The following is a 24,475-nucleotide window of genomic DNA, read 5'->3' on the forward strand; positions in this document are numbered from 1 at the left end:
TCCATGTTTAAACTGTGCTGTCTTTTCGTTGTTGAGTTGTAAAATATTTTGGATATTAAACCTTTATCAGATATATAATTTTCTCTTATTCTGTGCAATGTCTTATCTTTCTTGACAGTGTCCTTTGATGCAAAAATAATTTTAATTTTGACAAAGTCCAATTATCTATTTTTTCTTTTGTTGCTTGTGCTTGGGTGTCGTGTTTTCATATTTGAGAAACCATCACCAAATCCAAGGCCATGATAATCTACCCGTATCTTCTCTTTTAAGGCATTACAGTTTTAGCTCTTCTGTCTCTGATCCATTTTGAGTACATTTTTGTTTACAGTATAAAGTAACAATCCATTTTCACTCTTTTGCATATGGATAATTATTACTAAATCATATTTTTGTTCATTCCCAAAGCACACCTTTATTTTTTTGGCAACCAAAGTAAATATATTTAATTCTAAGAAAAAGTGTGAGAGGTGTGCAAGCCTGTAGTTTTAGATATTAGTCCCCTACATAATTCTGCAGTCTACCTGCAACCAGTTTATTTCCTTTAAAATATAACTCAAAAAGACACACCAGGCAATTATGATCCTACTTTTATTTTCTTGAAATAACTTATTTCTTACCAATTTGTGGAGGTATCACTAGTCTTTTAATTAAATGTACAAACATATCCCATGAAGATAATTTAAAATAATGAACAATATTTAATACAAAAAAATTCAAAAGGTAGATTTAAATAAGTCACAAGATATATTAAGGTTTGATAAATTGTTTTCAAATGATTATAAATTAACTCAAGAAAATAAATATATTCGCATTTTGAAACAAAAGCAATCTGCCCTCTTGAAAAAAATGTATTTGATGAATATTCTTTTTAAAATATTAAATCCGTTTTAAAATGTTTTATTGATCTCCAGAAACAATCAAATATTTCGGTAAAATTCTAAAATACTCTCATGTAACTATTATGTTTCCCGAACTTATAGCTATACCAGAGCTTTATTTCACTTTTTGCCTTTTAAAGCTCTCGTCCACTTTTAACATGCTATTCTGTCATAAAAGTAAGCAGAGAATGTCTTTCAGGTTCACTAATTTTTTTAGGTGTGCTGAATCTTAATATCATAATAAACTTGTAATCTAGCAACTATAAAAGTTTCATGAATAAAATTTCGGGTTAAAATCACTTTCATTCCCTTTATAAAACCAACCTTATCTCTTAAGCTGTCGATCTTAAACCATTCCAATAGTTTGATCCCAACATCCAAAGGACTTTCAAGAAATGTCCTGTAAGTTAATAGAAAATCTTCTATATAAGTTGGATCCACGATAGAATGTTCTTCTATTAAATGCATTATGAGACGCTCAGGTGTTGCCTAAAAATCCAAGGATAGGAAGGATTAGAAAATAAATGACCCAAGAACCAAAGAACTACTGTTGATTACTCCCCTTTGTAGCTACTTCATTAGACAAATCGTCAAAGTAGAGTTTCGCCCTTAAATCCTTAGCACTGGGAGAATTGGAATCCAAACTTAATTGTAATCCACCAGCATCCAGAGGCTGAGAGACAGAAAAGGCAGAGAAATAGACAGCCAACATCACTCACTCAGCTGAAGCTGTTTTCACTGGCATTTCATCATAGCAGGACCTCTGAACTTCACTAACTTAGCCCTGGTGTGGGCTGTTACTGTCACTTCTCCTACAACCAGGGCATGCACTTACTGTCTCAAGGCAACAAAAGAGGTGAAAGTTAAACTAAAGAAAGAAAGAAAAAAGAAAGGAATGAAAGGGAAGAAAGAAAGAAAAAAGAAAGCTTTTCTCCAAATTTAATCCACCTCAAAAATCTTTTCTGACCAGGCTGTAGGAAGAACACACCAGTTCAAGAGAGCCTGTATTATTATTGGTACTTCCCAGAATAAATGTTTCCTTTTCTACAGTTCCTCTCATACACTTTCCTCTCCATGCTAGGTCACCATATTGAGAGGAACCAGAAGTTCTACAGACACTTTTGAAATTAATTCAGAGTTTTAAATGCTTATTTCCAACCTTATAAAAGAATATAAACAGGCCAGGTGCAGTGTGGCTGATGCCTGTAATCCTAGCACTTTGGGAGGCAGAGGCAGGTGGATCACCTGAGATCCACAGTTCAAGACCAGCCTGGCCAACCTGGTGAAACCCCGTCTCTACTAAAAATACAAAAATTGGCTGGGTGTGGTGGTGGGCACCTGTAATCCCAGCTACTCAGGAGGGTGAGGCAGGAGAATTGCTTGAACCTGGGAGGTGGAGGTTGCAGCGAGCTGAGATCGTGCCATTGCACTCCAGCTTGGGCCACAAGAGCGAGACTTTACCTCAAAAAGAAAGAATATAAACCAACATTTCCATACTGCTCTTCTTTGAGCTTCTGAACCAATGTTTACTACCCTTTGTAGTTTATTCAAAGGTTGGCACAAGAACAAATACAGAAACAAACAAGATGTTAAGCCTGATATAAAAACCATTACCCATAACACCCAACCTTCGATTTGTTGCATTCATCCATTAGAATAACTGTATAGTAAACATACATTAATACTAACAATGTTCTTTAAGAATTTATTAAAAATAAAAAGGTACCTTATTTATTAAAAGGTATTTTATTTATTAAAAGGTATTTTATTTTTATTTATTTATTTTTGAGACATTGTCTGGCTCTGTTGCCCAGGCTGGAGTGCAGCTGCGTGATCTCAGCTCACTGCAACCTCTGCCTTCTGGGTTCAAGCAGTTCTCCTGCCTCAGCCTCCTGAGTAGCTGTGATTACAGGCATGCACCACCACGCCCAGCTAATTTTTGTGTTTTTAGTAGAGACAGGGTTTCACCATGTTGGTCAGGCTGGTCTCGAACTCCTGACCTCGTGATCCACCCTTCATGGCCTCCCAAAGTGCTGGAATTACAGGTGTGAGCCACTGTGCCTGCCCCTATTTTATTTATTAAAAATAAGGTATGAAAATTGTTTCTCTAGAAGGAAGTCAGAAACAACCTCCTCAACTGATAAGAAAATCACAGGTCATTCCTATTCTCCTATCCTCCAAAACACCCTAAGACTAAGAGTACCAAATTGTTTTATTATTCAGGCCAATCCTGGTTTACGGTCACTTAATTCCATTTCCTAGAATAGCTGAGTGAGGGATGGAAACTGATCAACATGTTAGAGAGGTCATTATTCTGAAGGCAAAATCACAGAGGCAGGGTCCCGATAGAGACTAGGTCACACATTCTAAATTTTATTTAAAGATAAGCCCTTATCTCTTTAGACTAAAATCTATCTTACCTCAAAATGCCCTTGATCCCAGCCATACAAATTTCCTGCTTTTTCTTAAATATATTATGCAGTTTTACACAGCACATGCACATTTCTCTGTCTGGGCCACTCTTCCTCCCTATATCTGCTCCTTGCTATTTCTTTTAGCCTAATTTAGATCCCTCTTTTTATGTCTCTCTTGCTCTTCCATCTTGAGATTTATCAAGTTATGCTGAAACTATCGCCTGTCTTTCTCAAAAGACTGTGAGTTCACTGATGGCAGAATCTGAGTATATATTAGTATCTCCCAGATCTCACACAGGGCCTGGCATAGAGTACCATAAAGTCAGTGTTGCTGAATGAATGAAGAAATGAACTGAATGAAGAAAAGAATGAAATGAAAAGTAATAACTGCTTTCTGGGTGATTATGTGTAAACAGAAAGTCAAGGCCAAGTGCGGTGGCTTACACCTGTAACCCCAGCACTTTGGGAGCCCACCTTGGCCTCCCCAAGTGCTGGGATTACATGTCTGAGGCACCATGCCTGGCCTTGACCTGAGGATCACTGGAGGTCAGGAGTCAGAGATCAGTCTGGCCAAAATGGCAAAACCCCACCTCTACTAAAAATACAAAAACAAACAAACAAACAAAAACAGCTGTGAGTGATGGCATGCGCCTGTGGTCACAGTTACCTGGGAGACTGAGGCACAAGAGTTGCCTGAACCTGGGAGGCAAAGGTTGCAGTGAGCCAAGATCGTGCCACTGCACTCCAGCCTGGGTGATAGAGCGAGACTTTGTCTCAAAAAACAAAAAACAAAAAAACAAAAAAAGAACCCCAAATGATCAATCCTTCTATGAGCAAAAGATGGTTATGATTTGCAATTAAATCTGAATGTGAAGATTGTGGTACAGTAAAAATAATACATTTCCAATATTTTTGTCACAAAAGCAACCCATCATCATGCAATCAGAATCTGGAAACATTTATTTTAAGGTATGCATAAACTCATGGCAAATTTATGTTCAAATATTTTCAATGTTCTGAACTTTCATTTAAAAAAATCAACACAGTGTTCAAAATCTATTGTAAAACATATTAGAAGGTAGGATGCTGGGAGACAGGGTGCACAGAGGTAGCAAGTAGAAGAGACGGCTGGTGTTGTTATACTGGCATGGTAGAAACTGCTTACAATGAGCAAATAATATACAGGGTATAACAAGAGGCACTGTTGGAAAAGGTATTTACAAATATAGAAGGGAAAAGACTAGAGAAAACTGCGGTGCTGGTACTGGAACTGGAAGTACAGGTAATAGTGGAATTGTAACTCATGGTTTTTTAATATATATATAAAATTATAGATGTGTATGTGTTTATAACAAATACATACATATATTTTTTAGCTCTGATGAAAGACTCTAATAAAAGGAATGACACTTCAGTAGCAATTAATACAGTGAATGCCCAGATCCTGGTTTATAAATACTACATTTGATTAGAAAGATCCAGGGTCTTCTTGAGACATGGCTAATTACAGAGCTGGTACAGTTAACGATGAGCCTTATTATTTGCCAGATTATACAGACGTGCTCAAATGATGGGGATACGTCAAAAAATACAGGAGTCAGTTTAAGAGTCCCACTACCTAAAATCTGGGACAATTTGAGGGTTAGAATAATAATGATGGTAACATAAGTTTATACCAATACAAATAAATTAATGAAGAATAGACAGTTCATTCCTACAATAAAATGAGTTAATGCACGAGAATTTATTTTTAAAATCACCATTTCAGACAAGAATAGTAATGGAAGTAAAAAGTAGTGAAGAGAAGTTTGTACTCAGTGCATACTATACATAAGCTAAAAGTCTGAGGATAGTATTTTGATACTGTCAGAACATCTCTTCACCAAATATTTATCAGTTACAAAGGGTAAAATGATGACTTCACACTGAAGAAACTGGGCAGACAGACACCAACTTGATCAGGTAATCATGGATAACTTCACCACTGGTAGGACAACAGGTTGACATTATGTGCCCTCTGAGTTTTGTGAACTCCTGCCAGGAAAGCACGACTTGAATCTATCTGGTCATGAGGAAATACTGGAAAGATCCAGGTGTAGGGTAATACTACAGGATGTAAGATCCGTATTCTTTAAAACTGCTAAGGATATTAACAACAGTGAAGGACTGAGGAACTTGTATAGACTGAAGTGACATGACAACTAAATGCAACTGTGTTCTTGGACAACATTCCAGACCAGAAATAAGTTATTATTGGGATAGTTGGTGAAAATCTAAATAGGGTTTCTGGACTGAGTCTGTTTTTTGTTAGTTAGTTTGTTTTTGAGACAGTATCCCTCTGTCACCCAGGCTAGAGTGCAATGGTGTGATCTCGGCTCACTCCAACCTCCGCCTCCTGGGTCCAAGCAATTCTCCTGCTTCAGCCTCCCAAGTAGCTGGGATTACAGGTGGCCACCACCATGCCTGGCTAATTTTTGTTATTTTTAGTAGAAATGGGGTTTCACCATGTTGGCCAGGCTGGTCTTGAACTCCTGACCTCAAGTGATCCGTCTACCTTGGCCTCCCAAAGTGCTGGGATCACAGGCGTGAGCCACCATGCCCGGCCCTGAATGGTTTTATTTTAGCAATGTTTACTTCCTAACTTGAAGGATTCTATGGTGTTTATGTCAGAAAGTGTCCTTGTTTTTAGGAAGTAAACAACAAGATATTTAGGAGTGATGAGGCATCACATTTGCAGACTGCTCTCAAATGGTTCAGAAAAAGACTGATATTGGAGCAAATGTGAAAATATTAACAGTTGAGGATTCAATGACAGATCTCTCTACTGTTCTAGAAACTTTTCTGTAAGTTTGAAATTGTTTAGAAACAAGTTACTAAAACACATGAGTCCTCACAAAAAGATAAAAATGAATTAAAATGAAAAAGTATATGTGTAAGCCTATGACATTCCACCAATATGTTAATCATTTCTACATACAAAGCTTACACTCATCCGTTTAGGAAAAGAAAGATCTCTAAGGAATAGCCTGACTCTAAGGGAAGTAGCGTGACATCAGATTTCAAATTATCTCTCTGACTTAACTCCCTCATATTATTAAGTAAACTGCTTCATCTGCAATTAATAGTGGCAGTAATTTTGCCAAGACTAGCTTGAAAAGAGAAACAGTTATGTGTTTATTTCTCCTCTTTCAACTATAATTGTTCAGTTTATATCCAAGTCTTTAAAGAGACAAGGAGGAGAGAAGGTAAACATTAAGAGAGGGCAGAACTTACAGAGGAGAAAACAGTATGGGGGTTAATACTCAGACTCTACAATTGTGCTAAGGATTTTGATTTACCTCATTTAGCCCTAATAAAGTCTTGAATTACCTCCATATTCAGATAAGAAAAGTGAGGTTCATAGAAGTTAATGCATATTTCAGTGCCACAGAGATCCAGAAGCACTCTGCATCTTAACCTAGGATTACTTACACTTTTATAGCTGGTCCTTAAATTTTCTGTTTTGTTTCTAAATATTGCGGGCTTTGATGAAACTGACTCCCACTCGCAGTGGCATACAATATTAAGTTTGAAAAGGAAAACTCTGACCACTATATTCTAAAATAATACCCTACCTACTCTGATATTAAATGGTAATAAGTCATCCTTCATCATTAAAATGTGTAAAAACCATCTTAGAGGTCGGGCATGGTGGCTCAAACCTGTAATCCCAGCATTTTGGGAGGCCGAGGTGGGAGGATCACAGGGTCAGGAGTTCAAGACCAGCCTGGCCAAGATGGTGAAACCCCATTCTACTAAAAATACAAAAATTAGCCAGGCGTAGTGGTGCACGCCTGTAATCTCAGCTACTCAGGAGGCTGAGACAGAAGAATCGCTTGAACCTGGGAGGCGGAGGTTGTAGTGAGCTGAGATTGTGCCACTGCACTCCAGCCTGGGTGACAGAGCGAGACTCCATCTCAAAAAAAAAAAAAAAAAAAAAAAAAGAGAGTCAACATTTAAGTTAGATTCCAAAGTGTTAATGAATTATCTTGCACTACTTAAAAAATAGTTTAAAACAAGATGAAAGCTTTATTCTATCAATGACTAGAATAATAAGTAAAAACACCCACCTTGATTACAATGTGTCCTTTCCTGGTTCCACTCCGGTCTAGTTCCCGATGCTCATGTACCATAACAATTTCTCCCTCTTCCTCAACTTTATGGGTATTTTTTTCCACATGGTTTAAAATTCTCCAATAATCTTGCTGGGCTATGCAGACAAACTGTCCAAGAACAACATGGGGACAATTAATGAACCTATAGTACATAAATATATCACTATGTACCAAAGCAGAGCACAAAGGTAAGAAATCTAGGGGCATTAGTTCTTTTTCACTTAATTCCTTTAATCTTTAACACAAATCAAGGTGAAACAATTCACATGCGAAGAGACTAAAGAAGTCTAATCTGTTTGAATTTTGCTCTTTAAAAGGAGAAGTGAACTACTTCTCTTAAAACTGACACTATGTAAAGAAAACATGAAGCAGGAGTAAGTTAGAAACAAACAACTCAGAAGTTCCTATTTCTTTCCTCTATTTTTTTTAAATAAAGGACTCTGAGCTGGCTAATATCAAATAGAAATGTAACAAACCAGCACTTATTTGCTGTATCTCTTTTGAAAATTTATAGCTTGTTAAATGTCACAAATATGTGAGGCAGATACAAAATCTAGTTTCCTTTATTAACTGTGAGCTATTGAAACTCCTAATTCTCAAATAAAGCTATTTTCTTTTGAGGAAGACAAAACAGGCTGAGCTACTTTAAATCAACAGACAAGCAAGAAGACTTGACCAAGGAGATAATCTTACCTGACAATCATCTACTTTAGTCCTGACAATTCCATGCATATACTGCTTATCCAGAGTGGGAGTAATTCCAAAACTATTTCCCATAAACAAATTTTCAACTTTTCCATCTGGATGACTGATTTCCACGGTGCCATTTAAAATAACATACCATGAGTCAAGCTATAGAGAAAAACAAAGATTTTATGAATCTTTTTTAAAAAGGTAGTTATATATTAACTTTGAAAAAGAATCTAACAATATATATAACTTGAATAATTTAAAAAGGAAAAACGAGGATCTGGTTATATTACTAAATACTCTGTAACCCCCTATGCTTTGAGTCTATGCAAACTACTAAAAGTTTATTTTTACTCTTTCTTCTTTTAGTCACCAAACAAGAACTGTCATAATTGACCAGATTCTCTGAGACAAAATAGCATAATGTTCAAAAGCACAAACTCTTGGGATATTAATCCATACCATGCCACTAACTAGCTGAATGACTTTGGGTAAATTATTTAACCTCTCTGGGCCTCAGTTTCTCTACTGCTACAATGGTCATAAGGAAATTATCTATCACAGAACTATTACGTTAAATGAGTTAATACATCCACTGTGCTTAGAATAGTGCCTGGCAAAAAGCAAACATTTAAGAAAAAAAACAGATAGCTAATGATTATTTCAGGAAGACTAGTTAAAAGCCTGAATTTTAAGGCATATCTAACAAAAGATTCAAAATTTCTGCTAATGTTAAGAAAATAATGCCTTCATTTATATGGAAATATTTAATGCTCTAAGAAGTTATTTATTTATTTATTTATTTTAGAGATGGGATCTTGCTCTGTTGTCCAGGTTGGAGTGCAGTGGTATGATTATAGCTCACTGTAGCTTCAAAGTCTTGGAATCAAGTGATCCTCCTGCCTCAGCCTTCTGAATAGCTGGGACTACAGGTGTCCACCACCATGCTTGGTCAATTTATTTGTTAATAGAGACAGGATCTTGCTATGTTCCCCAGGCTGGTCTTGAATTCCTGGTTATCCTTCCACCTAGGCCTCTTGAGGTGCTGGGACTATAGGCATGAGCCACTGCACCTGGCCCAAAGAAAGACCACTTATTCTCCTTTAATATCAAATCCTCTTATAAGCCTGAACCTTCAATCGTTTTAATGTGATTTAAGGGAAATCAAGATGATTAGTTCTGAAGGGTAATCAATGGCAATAAGTTTTTTTCTTCAAAATTATACCTTTATTATTTTAAAAATAAGATATACTCACTATACAACTTGTGGATTAAGCTACTGGAGGACAGGGAGTGTATCTGGCTTTTTCACCACTATATCCCCATATCTAGAACAGTACCTGGCACAAGGTAGGCATATGACAAATTTTTGCTTATACAACCGTGGAAAATTTAGAGAATGCAAAAACTTGTAGAAAATAAAAGTTACTTAAAATCCCACCATAAACAGTTGTTTAAAGTTTATTTCTCTCTTATGTATATATTTTATATTACTGAAATATTTACAATAATCTGCTTAAAAAATAAATACTATATTCATTTGTTCATCAAACTTTTCGGGGGAGTCCATCCTCTATGATAGATGTTTTCTAGGATATGGGGAGAAAATATGTAAACAGAGCCTAAGACAGGGATCCTCAAAGATATTCTATCAAATAATTTTAAAAATAATTTGAATACCTATATATTATAACCTACAGCTATATAATAATTTAACCATTGCTTATCACTGGATGTTTTGGTTATGTCCAATTTTTACTTTTATATATATATATATATAAAATACATGTAATATTATAATATATAATACATGTAATATTATAATTATGTATTATAGTATAAAAATTCTGTAGTTATATATAACTTACTTATAGAGTATATAAGTATATAATTTATATTATAAATTATGTAATGAACACCTTTTGAAATAACTCTTTGAGTTCTACATATGTCCTCAGATTAGACACTCAGAAGTGGAATAACAGGTTAGCAGCTGTGAATACTTGGAGGACCATGTTAAGAATTTTAAAATAATTTTCTGGAAATGCTGTATCAATTTACATTCCCACTAGAAGACAATGTTCATTTACCCATATCTCAGCATTAATCAAATGAGTACATTTGATAAGAAAAATAATGAAGCACTTCCTGATGGCAATAATACCTTCCAATCCCTTTGCATCCTTCCTCCACCAATTCACAAGCTGTCATCCGAGCATTTCTGAACATAGAATTGTCACCTAAATGCTTCAACTGTCAGCAGTTCCCTAGGATGCATTGGTACCAACACACTTTCCTCATTCTTTTTCTTTTAAATGTATAATAGAGACAAGGAATAAGAAAAATTCTTGATAAACATTTTAAACAATAATGATATAATTACACAAATATAAAAATATTTAAGAATATTTTAAATCTATTTATTTAAATTACAATGTATTTGAGAAGTAAAAACATCTGGTTCATTGAATATTATTTACGGAGCACTGACTTTGTGCAAAGTCTACTGTGAGTAAATTTAAAATTAGGGCAAAGCAAAAACAAAAACCTCTTCGGAAATTATAACTACCTCAAACTTGGCATTCATTTAAAACATCTGTATAAATTTCAAATATCAGGACTCAAAAATCAGGACAAGTTTATGGAAATTAAATTATTTTAAAAGTTAGTATCCATAATAAATGTATATAATTTATTTATTGACGTACCTCTTGCCCATCTTCAAGAATAATAGCTCCAGCCTGCTCTACCACTTCAAAAATCATCACTGAACAGAGTTCTCTCCTTACAGACATGGTCATGTTTGCAAAAGCAGGGAGCTGGTGCATAAACTCCAGCAGTTGTTCTATAAGAAAACGGAAATTCTGGTATAAAGACCATCGAGGACTATACCTTAAAAATACAGTGAAATCTAGAATTCAATTCCCAATTTCACAATCAGCTTATAAATTTATGTTGCTAAAGTAGAGAAATTAAGGTACTATTTGACTGTTGATTTTTAAAATCAATTATTTGATTTATACATATATTCAGACTCACGTATAAACCTGGGCATATTGAAAGATACCAGAATTCACAACCTCCAGAGAGAACAAGGACTACACAGGTTCAGATGAAAGTGGAGAGTACCTAATATTCCTAGCCACTCCATGGGTTTAATTACGGCCTTTGATCTAACAGGTTAGTGAAAAAGTCTTTTGTCTAGTTCTTGTTAAACAAAAGTATTTTAAAATGCCACTAACAAATACCAAAAAGTAATCAAAACAGGGATAATAAATGTGAATTCTAGCTCAAGATTTGTCTAACTAGGTAACTCTCTCTAACCAACAAATGTTTATGAGTGCCTCAGGCCACTCCCTGGTATGGATGTATGTGTAAGGAAGATATAAATGTAAGGAAGAAATACATATAAGCAGACAGCAAAGAGATTAAGAATAACTATAAGGTGCTACATACCCATAGAAAATAGGAATTAACTATATTTTGATTTTTTAAAAGTTTTATGAAAATAGTACAGTATACAAATCTTTATCAGTAAAATTGCACTTTCAATTTCTGTCCAGATAATGTTCATAACATGAGACAACACTGCAGGTTATTTAACTGTATTATACCTTTAGAATGGCAAGGAATGTTCAAATACATTGATCTTCACTCACATAAATGATTTTTAATAGTAGCAGCATCTTCTAATTGGAATGGTAGCTATTATAACAATGCAATCTAAGAAAAAAACTTAATTAAATCCTAACAATATATATTTGACACTAAGCGATCTTTGCTTCTTAAAGATAACATTAATATCTTTAGTATTATTCAACTTCCCAACTAAAGTAGGGTAACTAGTTTTATAAAAAATTACATACAAAAATTTATAATGTTTTAACAGTACACATGGCCAGACGCGCTGGCTCACGCCTGTAATCCCAGCACTTTGGGAGACTGAGGCGGGCGGATCACAAGCTCAGGAGATCGAGACCATTCTGGCTAACACGGTGAAACCCCACTGCTACTAAAAATACAAAAAATTAGGCAGGCGTGGTGGCGGGCGCCTGTAGTCTCAGCTACTGGGGAGGCCGAGGCAGGAGAATGGCATGAACCTGGGAGGCAGAGCTTGCAGTAAGCTGAGATTGCACCACTGCACCCCAGCCTGGGCAACAGAGTAATACTCTGTCTCAAAAAAAAAAAAAAAAAAGAGTACACACATAACATACACATATTTAAGCTAGGGAAATAAAAATATAAATTTTTTAAAAATCTGCAAGTTTTTCAAAAAGCAAATTCACAGACACCGAACACTGTACTATGATTGTGCTTTAAATGTCTTATAGATATGAGGGGGAAAATCAGTTTAATGCAAAGCTTTTATTTTATATATTGTGGCACCCAACCTCAAAGATGGCTCCCAGTGATCCCTGCCTCCTGATAGCCATGTCCTTGTACGGACACATTCTATACTGTATCAGAGTTACCTGGTGTAACAAACAGAATTTAGCAGAAGTGATGATGCATTACTCTTGAATACAGATAATAAAAACTGTGGCATTTGCCTTATTCTCCCACGGATTACTTACTTAGGGGTAAGCCTAAGTTCCCCCTAAGTATGTTGCAAGGACAATTAAGCAGCCTATGAGAGGCCCACATGAAGAGGAACTGAAGGTCATGCACCAAAGGCCATTTCAATAGCTATCTTGGACACATATTCTACAGCTCAGACCAGGGAAGACCTGGATGGCTGCAGTCCTCTGCCAATTCTGACTACAACCTCATGAGAGATACCAAGCCAGAACCACCCAGCTAAGGTGCTCCTAAATTTCTGACTCACAAAAATTCTAAGATAATGGCTTAACACAACATACATTTATTAAGTTTTAGAATAATTTGTTATGCACCAATAGGTGACCATATAAATTAAGCTACAAATTCTTATTGTGAACACATGTATTTCTTACCAATGTCATCATCAGTTTTGTCTGCAGGCTCTTTTTCAAGACATTCTCGAACAAGATCTCGCCCCTGCAATGGATCTGTTCGATCAATCTCTTCATCTTCCTCTTCGTCATCCTCAGAATCAACAGGTCCTTCTGGAAGACGTGTCAAATCTACATCTCCTACCTCACTCTCCGTAGCCTATCAAAAGAAATCTTGATCACTTACCATTTCATGTTAAAAATACTATAAGTCACAGTCTGAATTAATCAAAACTACCAATTCCTACAAAATATAAGATTTGGGCAACGCTGTATGCTGCATCAAGGATACAATAAAATGATACTTATTTATAAAAGGTTTCTTTCTGTCCCAAATTTACAGGCTCATCTTTCCACAATGTGACAACTAGGTGATAAATCAACGTCAGTAAATGTAAAATGGTCAGGAGACTCAAACATCACTAAATGTATCAATATCTGTTTTCCCCCAAACACTTGCATTTCTTAAAAGTACAAAGTTTACTAAAACATGAAGTACAGGAAAGAAAAAGTTTACTAACAATCATCTTATGAGTACCTATTAGTCTATGCTGGGTGTTGTGAAGAAGAATGTTCTTTTATCACAGAGGCTTAGGCTTAGTAGGGTAGGTAATCAGATAAATTAGAACAGAAGTTTAAAGTAAGGTAGAGAATAGTACTAAAATGCACTAAAATAGACCCATCGTAAAGGACTGAACAAATACTTTTCATTTCCCAATACTTTACTGTTGGATCTAAAAGTGTGCAAAGAGCTGTGATTTTTGAATCACTCTATAAAATGACCTTATACTTACAACTACAATTTGAAAACATATTAGTCTCACATATTTTAAAGAAACTATAAAATGTTTAAAAACCATAAATTAAAAAGTCATAGAAAATAATGAAAATGTCTTTTAGAAGATAAAATGGTACTAAGTAGATTCTTAAAAAATATTTCTAAATATTATACTCACTTGATTCATCTTGTTAATGAAAAAGCATGGATATTAAAGGCATTATAGAAAAAATAAGTGAACACACAAGAATTCCATAAGTAGAAAGCACTCAAATGAGTATCAGTGAAGACTACAGAATCTTAATTCATTAAGTATCTCCTGTTTTGAACATTTACCCTTTTCTCTGCCAAGAGATCATTTTTTTTTCTGTTTTTTGAGACAGGTTCTCGCACTGTCAACTGGACTGGAGTGTAGTGGTGTGCACTGCAGATCTCGGCTCACTGCATCCTTGTCCTCCTGGACTCAATAAATCCTCTCTCCTGAGCGCCCTGAATAGCTGGGAACACAGGTATGTGCCACCATAGCCAGCTAATTTTTGAAATTTTTGTAGAGACTTGGGGGGAAGTTGCCCTATGCTGCCCAGGCTGGTTTTGAACCTTGGGCTCATGTGATCCACCCACCGTGGCCTCTCAAAATGCTGGGATTACAGGGTGAGCCACCATGCCCAGCTGATCTTCCTTCTTTTGAGGACTACATTTCCTCTGCATCTTAAACCCAGAGATTCCAGTGGGAAACAGTGCCCTGTTCCCTAGCTATGTAAACTAAGGTAGAAAGAGCTTTTCTCTAGATTTCTGTACACAATTAGATCTGGAAGCAGAGCATCCTTTCTTATCTGGTTGCTAAATTGGAAGAATCTGAAAGTAGGCAGCCTATAGCCACATAGAAATTCCTTTCTATGGCAGGAGAAAATGAAACCAATAGGCAGGGAAATGGGAAGGGGAATGGGGAGGAGGACACTGAACAAGAGAGTCAAACAAAGACTCAGAGCAACAAAGCAACAGAAACAGAGCACGCAGGACAGAGAAAGAAAGAGCACAGTATGTGTAGCAAAGAGCATTTGTGACAGAACGTGTCACAAAGAAAGCAAGCAAGGAAAAATAAGCAAGCCATACAGAGCCAAAAGACCAGAAACAGGCAGATAGGGGCAGACATACCTGCAAGCATCCAGGTACCCTGAGGCTAGAGTTGCCTCTGCTTTCTCTAGGGGGTCAATAAACTAACCTTTTGGCTTTACATTTTTTCTTTCTTTCTTTCTTTTTTTTTTTTAAAGACAGGGTTTCACTCTGTCACCCAAGCTTGTACAGTGATATGATCACAGCTCACTGTAGCCTCAGCCTCCTTAGTAGCTAGGACCACAAGCACTGGCCTTTTGGCTTTTGTTAATTCAAGTTAAGGCTCTGATAACTACAACTGGAAGAGTCCGGATATGTTTCCTAAAACCATGTCTTATACTTCCTTTGGATTTCTGTACAGCTTTAAGTAATAGTCATTTAACAATCCAGACTAAATAATCAAATTGTGATCTTTAGACAAGCTAGTTCTTAAGGGTCTGTGACTGTCTGAATGCTTGTATCTCCTCAAAATTCTTATGTTGAAATCATAACCCCTAAAGTGATGGAATTATGAAGTGTAGCCTTTGGGAAGTGATTAAGTCATGAGAACACTCATGAATGGGATTAGTATAAAAGAAGCCTGAGGGAGCTCATTCTCCTCTTCTACCCTGTGAAGCTACGATTAGAAGGTACCTCTAACAATCAGAAAGAGGTCTTTTACCAGACAACAAATCTGCTGCTGGTGCCTTGATCTTCAAACTTTCCAGCCTCAAGAACAGTGCGAAATAAATTTCTGTTGTTTATAAGCTACCCCTAAGTCTACAGTATTTTGTTATAGCAGCCTGAATGGACTAAGACAGGATCATATAGGGGCAATTTTATCTCATGACTGACTAGTATGCTGAGTTGTTTTCTGGCTATGAAATTATAGGGTTTAAATGGAGTATATTTCTGAATAATACATAGAACCACAAACTTGTTTGCAGGTTATAATCCTTTTTTAAAGACAAGTACTTTTAAATTTAAATATGTGTACATGCTAAAAAGACTTTCGAAATATCTTATTTATATACACTGATTTAATCTAAGAAACAACTGGGGAAAAAACCTAAAGCAGTATTTTCTACACAATTTAATTTCTCAATATGCAGGAGAGCTCACTCCTGGTACATCCCTTTCCTATTTTATCAATTTTTAAGTGTAATCTGCATTAAAAATTCAGGTTTTTAAATCACTGTCTTCATCTTAATCTAAGATTTTCATCCCCTGACCCACATTATTTCAACCTAGTCTCATTCCCATATTTTAGATTATGTTGCATAAAAAGATAGACAGCTCACAACATAAAAAGGCAAGATGGAATTTAGTTATATGGACAGTAGGGAAGGCTAATAGTTATCATCTGCATGAGAAGCAAAGACAACTAAGACGACAGCTCTTTAGGAAGAATGGAAGTCATGGGTTGGGACTTAGAGGTTACTAAAAGAACTTTTTAAGGAACCTTTTCATACCAACTGCAAAGGAAAGACTATAATCTACCCTTACAATTGCCTTTCTAGGCCAGGCACAATGGCTCCTGCCTGTAATCTCAACACTTTGGGAGGCTGAGGCATGCAGATCACTTGAGCTTAGAAGTTTGAGGCCAGCCTGGGCAACATGGAGAAACCCTGTCTCTACAAAAAATACAAAAATTAGTCAGGTGTGGTGGCACATGCCTGCAGTCCCAGCTACTCAGGAGACTGAGGTGGGAGGACTGCTTGCGCCTCGGAGGCAAAGGCTGCAGTGAGCCGAGATCTTGCCACTGCACTCCAGTCTGGGTGACAGTGTGAGAACCTGTCTCAAAAACAAAAATCAAAACCCCCAAAAAACCACAACTACCTTTTTTATACCTCTACTTTTTACATAGTAGTATAAAAAGAAAAAGAATAAAATTAGTTAAGAAAATATACTACACTATTAAAATATTAAGAGTATACAAGAATATAAGGTGATAAAATAGAAATTAAGAATAAAAAAATAAGACTGGTCAAAAACATGTCAGGAAATTTAAAAGGATTTTTTTCAAACTTAAATTAAAAAAAAATGTAGAGACTAATTCCTTGATTAAACAAAGGAAAACCAGGTCCTTAAGAGAAAGGTAGATATGATTACGACCACAGGACAAGAAGTCACCGCATGATACTTCTGAATATGCCGTTCCTGGGCAGAAAGTTTAATGCTATAATACTTAAATGAATTTTTTTCAACGTAATATCCACAATGTTCAGCATACAATAAAAACTTACTACATAAGTGAAGCGGGGAAATGTGACCTATAAACAGGAAACAAATCACTATAAACAGATTCGATAATGAAAGAGATAAGAATTTTCAACATTTATTATAAATAAGTTCAAGAATTTAGAAGAAAAACAATTAGAGGAAAAATGGATAATCTCAGTAAGGAGATATAAACTGTAAGAAGAATAAATTTGAAGAAAGGGCAACAAAAGCTACCCAATCTGAAGTAGAGATGAGAAAAAAGCCCCCCCCCAAAAAAAAATTAACAAAGCCTTAGAGACTCATATCGTAATATCAAGAGTGGAAATATGTGGGTCAAAAGACACTCCATATTCATGAAGGTAGGGTACATAGAAGACTGAGCCCGGGCCTTTCAATTAATTTATCCTAGCACCTGGGATATATCAGACTCTTAATTATGATAAATGAGTTAAGTCCAGGAAAAACATATATACTGGTGATAGGATTAAGACAGTATGAAACTTTTTTCTTTTCCTGACATATCAATGTCTCTGTATGTATAAATATAATTTGGTGAGGCAGACAGTCTGAGGTGATTTTCTGATGACTCAGCCTGCCCCAAATAAACCCCCAGAGGATATCCTTTTCCTGTTTCCATCTAGATAAACATGAAGCTACAATGAAGAGAACTATAGGCTGGAAGAAAGAGTTATACAAACTTACAAAAACCACACTTTCAAATTTAGGGCAAGTGTTAAGCCAGAACCTTTGACTTTCAGTGCCTCTCTTTTCTGTATTCCCATCTTTAGTATTTCATCTAACCTTTTCACAGACCATTTAGTCCCTTAGGTCTTCCTGGTCAGGGTTAGAACTCTATGAAGTTAATCTTTCAGTCCAGGTTGACCCATTTCATAACCTCTACAACAGGGCAGGCAGGCAAAGTCAAGTCTCTTTTGTCCTGGATAATAAAGTTTTAGTTAGCAGAGATCTGCATTTTCCATGGAGCCCATATTGGTTTCTACTTTCAAATATAATTCAATGCAAAAAAAAATTTCTAGATTACTTCCTAAATGCCAACACTGTGCCTGACTCAGCATGGGATACAAATGTAAGACATCAACTCTGCACTCCATGAATTTACTCTGGTGATGAAAAATGTCAAGTTTACAAGTAACTACCCGAAAAAGCAGAGAGAAAAAGTGACACGTCTGAGAGAAAAACTGCTGAGGGATTCCAAGGAAGGAGACATCTCTTCTTGTTGGAAAGACATGGGAGATAACATGAAAATGTCATCTACATGAAGCTACGGGTAGAAGAGTAGGATTGAAACATGAGGCTAGGAAAAGGCAGACACGTTCAGGGAATAACGTACATATGTGATGGGGCAGAATCTAGAATGTGTAAGTGGGGAAACAGTAAAATATAAAACCACATTGTAGTTAGAGGTAAAAGGCTTGGAATTTAAAATTAAGAGTGTAATTTAGATAACAGTGAAGCATTAAAGCTTTTTAAATACAGGAGTAATTAAAAATCAGAGCAATTTATTTCAAGTGGGAGTTTAAAAATGATAGTCAAAAGATTATAATAGATTTTGACTAGGACTCAGATGATATTCTTTTTTTTTTTTTTTTCCTCTAGTCTTTCTCTGTCGCCCAGGCTGGAGTGCAGTGGCGCGATCTTGGCTCACTGCACCTCTGCCTCCCGGGTTCAAGCGATTCTCTTGCCTCAGCCTCCTGAGTAGCTGGTGCATGTGCCACCTCACGTGGCTAATTTTTTTGTATTTTTAGTAGAGATGCGGTTTCACTATGTTGGCCAAGCTAGTCTCAAACTCCTGACCTCAAGTGATCCACCAAACCCAGCCCTAGATGATATTCTTAACAGAAATATTTAAGAAAGGTGGAAGAGAACATGTGGTGACTTGGGGTGACAAAAGAACATACTAGTGAAAATGTGGCACCAGGTTTCTGAAGAGATTGGCACTCAGAGCTGTGCATTAGGAAATCATGTTGCCATAGAGGTGGTAACTGAAGCCTTGGGATTTTTAAGAACACGCTTACTCCCTATATAGAAACTGAAAAAGTAGGTGGGGGATAAATGTGTGCCTTGAATTGTTTAAGAATGAGTTAACAAAAAGACAAAGTGCTTTTGTTCAAGAGTCAATATTTCACAGTTTTCTAGCTCATGGAAAAGACTGAAATAAATAGAAAAAGGAATCTAGAAAGAAGTACTTCTTATTCTCTTGAGTACTCTTTGAAGATGCATAAAATATTCTATCTAAGAACATTCTAACACCTTAATGTATACTTTAAAATTTTAATCTATGCTGATTAGAAACACATTCACATTCACATTAGAAACACAAAACCATTAATTTGCTTTCCCCACTGCCCCCTCAACACTGTAGTAAATGCTATATTTTGAAGTTTCCTTGAGGGCCAAGGGCTTTTATTTTTAGACCAGAAGACATGAAAACTCTCAAGAAGGAAATGGATAGAAGTGGAGCCACACATTTGGCCATATAAAACAGTGTCAACAGTTTTCCTATTAAGAACTGCCGTCAGGAAAACCTAATCCCGCATGTTCTTACTTATAAGTGGGCGCTAACGATTGGGGACATATGGACATAAAGAAGGGAACAACAGACACTGGGGTCTATTAGAGTAGGGAGAGAGGGGCAAGGGCTGAAAAACTACCAACTGCGTATTATGCTCACTATCTGGGTGACGGGATCATTCAAATCCCAAACCCTCAGTATCACGCAATATACCTATTAAGAAATCTGCACATGTACCCCCTGAATCTACAATAAAAGTTGAAATTATTTTTAAAAATTGGGGAGACATCCATTTTTCTGGATGAGAAGACTCCATGTTAGAAAAAAATGCCCAAATTAATCTATATATAGTCTTCTGTCCCACAAAAAAGCTGGATTTCACTTGAAATGTTTCTAAATTTCTAGAAGAATAAAAGCAGAAACACCAAAAAAAAATAGCTGTTAGGGTATCTTCCCCTCAACTCTCCAAATTAAAAACACTTGTATCATTTCACAAGGCTTTGCTTATGGTGTTAAAGGCTAGGTGTTCACTTAAAAAATCTCTCAAATGCTAAAATTCAAATAATTAGACAAATCACTTCAGCTATCCCTGGTTAAGATACATACATTGGCAATGTACACCTGTAACTAAGGAGTATATTCATAGCTCCAACAGGGAATCTAAAGGTAGCCTAAGGTGAAGGGAAAGATCAAGGGTCCAGTACCAGTATTTAATTCTTCTCCTTGTTTTATTCCCAAGGATCTGATCGGAAATATTCGTGTATGTGCATGCACACATACACACACAATTCAGTTAGTTAGATATTTATCTTATCCATGGATTAAAATTATAGAAATCTTGCACTTTGGAGGGTATATCTTATCAACCTATTATAATAATCTCAGCAGGATCATGTGAGGATTCTCTCAGTTTATGAGTCTCCCTAGAACTTCTCCCCACTATTATAAGGATCACTGAAAAGCTCGGTAGGTTTGAAATTGTGTCTTTTGGGTTTTAGAAAATGGAAAAGTCCATAAATATTCTCACTAATTTGCTATTTAATTCATGCTATACTACAACAGAGGCTTTATGGTAGAAAAGCAGCTCTAATTTTCTTCATGACTTCTAACTACAGAAGACATATACAGTCAATTATAACAAAAATCAGTCTTTTTGTAAGTTCAGTTATTCCAAGAACTAATTTTTTAACCAAAACAAGCATTAGATATTAATATGGATTCACCTGGATAAATGAAAGAGAACACTAGATTCATACTCTGCTGAACCATACTTAATCATTCTCAAAAGAGAGATTGCCTCTTTAATCAGGCTTACAAATTTGACACAGTATATAAAGTTTATTTTTTCAAAGACCTTATGCTTGAATTTCATACTCTAAAAGATACGTTAACCATCTAAGGCACAAGCACAGAATATCTGGCAGAATAAAAAAACCATATACACAGCACAGAAATTCCTAAGGTATTACCTGATAGATATCAGATAAACTGCTGCTTCCAGAGTCACTGGCAATGCTACAACCAGACTGACTAGAAGACACATGAGTCACCTGTGGATGAGGGTTGTCTGTGAGATGCATCTTGGTAAGATCAGCTGGAAGCTGAAAAAAAAATAATTTAAGTTATTCTAAATGTCTTTACCTTTTTAAGTGGTTTTGGCACGTTAACTTCAACAAATTTTTATGTACATTACTGTGCAATCTCATTTCTAACACAAGTTCTCCACTTTTAGCAAAAAGATCTTTTGAAATAAGAACCATATAGTACTCTCTGAAACGATTAGGCAATTCTACAATGGTAAGCTCACTGAACAGTTTTCAAAAGCCATTACTAATGATATTTCTGAGGAAATACTTGGACCTTCTATCTTCCCAAATAAAAACATCAGACCTGTCCATTTAAGGGTAGGAATGTTACCCTTTAAACACTCTCTCTCTTTCTCTCTCTTTCCCTCTCTTTCTCCCTCCCAGCCTCCCTCCTAATAAAAAATGGTGACTAACACAAGAATAAAACAGCAATGTCTTGGAATTCAGCTACCGGAAGCAAGACTTAAGACCAGTAACGAATTGATTACATTCAATATTCCAAAAATTTTGTGAGCATCTTTACACTTAATATTGAATTAGCTTCTAGTTGGCCCCTGAGAGATTTCTTAGTAATCAACATGATTTAGTGAATGTCTGCACTAGGCGCAGGTATAAAAGAAACACAAAAAGTGAGTGACTCCACCACCTCATCTTGAATATGGTCACACTCTAATCAGGTATGCAGGCTGTATAATGTATTTCATACCATAAAACAGACATCTCACAAAATAAAAGCTACAGAAATTAAGACAACAAACCACTGCAGTCCAGAGTAGTGAAAGTTTTACATAAGAGGTTTGCTTATTTCTTTTCCAAATGATTTCTCTGCAACTTGCTATTCAGGGCTTAAAAAAAACCAATTTAATTTTAAAAATAGGGTTTCTCATTGCTTTACTACTGAAAAACATTAAAGAAACACACACATAGTGTATATTAAATGTATTGAGGGAATGACTGAGTCTGAATTATATTATCTCAAGAGGAATTAATGTAATTATAAAAATTACACATAAAGTACATCACGAACTTCCCCTGCTGATAACGGTATGTTAGATAATTCAGATGAATCCTAGTACTAAGATAAACAGAAAACCTGAAATACATACATACATATACACACAGAGTATCTGGCCTCTGAGGTTACTTTTTCTCTTAAGAATATTTTCTGATTCCTAAAGAAAAGGCTAAAAGGCCAAGAAGTACCTGTGACAGCCACTGGCTAAAGGGACAAAGGTTAAATTCCAAGGCCTAGGATGGGAGGGCCATCTTTGGATTGGGACCCTGGAGAGTAAATAAGACTCTAGAGTTAAAGTCACCCAAAACTAAACTGATGCTACTTTTAGAATCACCTCAATGCCTGATGCTAAAATAAGGTTATATAGGATTACTAGTGTTTTCAATTAACTGTTGGAAGCAAACACAAATCCTCACTATAGGAAGAAAGTCATCCTAGGTCTCAATTAAAAAAATTTTTTTCACATATACAACATCCATTGCTCAGTCCAATAAAACCAGGCATATAGGATGAGACAGGATGGTATTGATGAAAAGTATGGAATAAACTCCAGAAACTAATAAAGAAGTTTCAAATAGTAGGGTTACCAGACACAGTCTCTAAAATAACTATGTTTAATATATACCAGGGGTTGGCAAACATTTTCATTAACAGCCAAAGAATATATATTTTAGGTTTCACAGGCCACATACAGTTTCTGCTGTATGCTTCTTCTTTTTTTTTTTTAATCTTTTTAACAACTCTTTAAAAATGTAAAAAATCATTCTTAGCTCACAGGTCATATAGCTCACCGGTCAGAATTGGTCCAGTTAGTGATTTATCATATATAGAGAGAAAAATACAAGACTAACAATTTCAGCAAAGAAAGAAAAAGAATTAAATGAAAAATCTAGAACTAAAATATACAACTATGGAAATTAAAAAGCCAACAAGTGGGCTTAAAAAAAGATCTGACAGAGCTAAAAACATAATTTGAAAAGTAAAGACTAGTCTGAAAAATATCCAGAATGAAGCATGGAGAGGAAAAAAGGTGAAGTTGGGAGAGAAGGGGTAAGAGCCATAGGAGATTCAGTAAGAACGTGACATCTGAATAACCAGAGTCTGAGAGGAGCGAGTACACAGAAGATGATGGCTAAACATTTTCCAAAAGTGACAAAAGACCTAACGTCACAGATCAAGGAGGTTTAAAAACTCTCAGCAAGATAAAAAAACAAAAAACAAAAAACAAAAACCCACCCCAAAACAAACAATCCCCCCATACCTATTCACACCAGGGTACATGTGTCAGGGGGTGAGAGGGAATACCAAGATAAAAGTTTTAAAGTAGCCAGGAAAAAAACCTGAGAGATTAGATTACTTTGGCAGAAGCAAAATTAAGTTGATGGCTGGCTTCTCAACATAAATTCTGGAAGCCAGAGGACAACTGAGTGATATCTCCAAGAGTTAAAATTCTATACCTAGCAAAAACAGTACTCAAAAAAGGGGAAAAATAATTTTCAAATAAAGAAAAATGAAGGAAATAATTCCTTAGCAGTCCTACAATGAATAAAATCCACTGGGAGAAGAAAAATGATTCCAGATGGAAGCTTTCAGGCACAAGAAAGAAGAAAAACCCAGGAAAATGGGAAATGTGTGGCTAAATCTACATGAATGCTGACTATATAAAATAGTAACATTAATATCCCATGAAGTTTAAAATACAATAATTAAAATACAACAACAGAATGTAAGTCTGGAGAAGGGTAAATGAAGCTATTAAAGTGCTCTCAGTTCCTTGTACTGTCCATGAAGCTGTAGTAGCAGACTTGAAAGGTGAAGAATGTGTGTTTTAATTTCTGATTTAAGAAAAGCATAGTAAAAAAGTGTATACCTACCAAGTTAACAGAGGGGAAAATATTAAATAATCGAAGAATGGAAAAATATACACCATGCAAACACAACCAAAAGGAAGCTGATATAGCTTAAAGTACACTTGGTGCAAAAGCATTAGTAGAGCCAATAGGGGACATTTTATAAGTATGTGAGGTGATGGATGGAGATATATATCTATATCTATATGTATAGATAGATGGATACACACACACACACACAGAGAGAGAGAGAGAGAGAGAGAGAGAGAGAGAGAGAGAGAGAGAGAGAGAG

The 24,475-nt window shown here is 35.9% G+C and overlaps 1 protein-coding gene across 5 annotated transcripts in view; it reads right to left on the minus strand.

Annotated features, from left to right (window-relative positions):
- The window catches only part of RAPGEF6 (Rap guanine nucleotide exchange factor (GEF) 6), a 222,103-nt gene that overhangs the window by 77,147 nt on the left and 120,481 nt on the right, over positions 1 to 24,475 (minus strand). For all 5 annotated transcript variants that reach the window (XM_011951038.1, XM_011951041.1, XM_011951037.1 and 2 more), the window contains exons 7-12: positions 21,202 to 21,333; positions 13,089 to 13,266; positions 10,845 to 10,981; positions 8,140 to 8,298; positions 7,402 to 7,554; positions 1,203 to 1,367 (exon numbers count right to left, since the gene is read on the minus strand). In XM_011951038.1, the coding sequence (XP_011806428.1) occupies positions 1,203 to 1,367; positions 7,402 to 7,554; positions 8,140 to 8,298; positions 10,845 to 10,981; positions 13,089 to 13,266; positions 21,202 to 21,333 (924 nt within the window). The remainder of the gene's footprint in view (positions 1 to 1,202; positions 1,368 to 7,401; positions 7,555 to 8,139; positions 8,299 to 10,844; positions 10,982 to 13,088; positions 13,267 to 21,201; positions 21,334 to 24,475) is intronic.

Source organism: Colobus angolensis, unplaced genomic scaffold (genome assembly GCF_000951035.1).
Source record: "Colobus angolensis palliatus isolate OR3802 unplaced genomic scaffold, Cang.pa_1.0 Scaffold314, whole genome shotgun sequence".
Lineage (NCBI taxonomy): Eukaryota > Metazoa > Chordata > Mammalia > Primates > Cercopithecidae > Colobus > Colobus angolensis.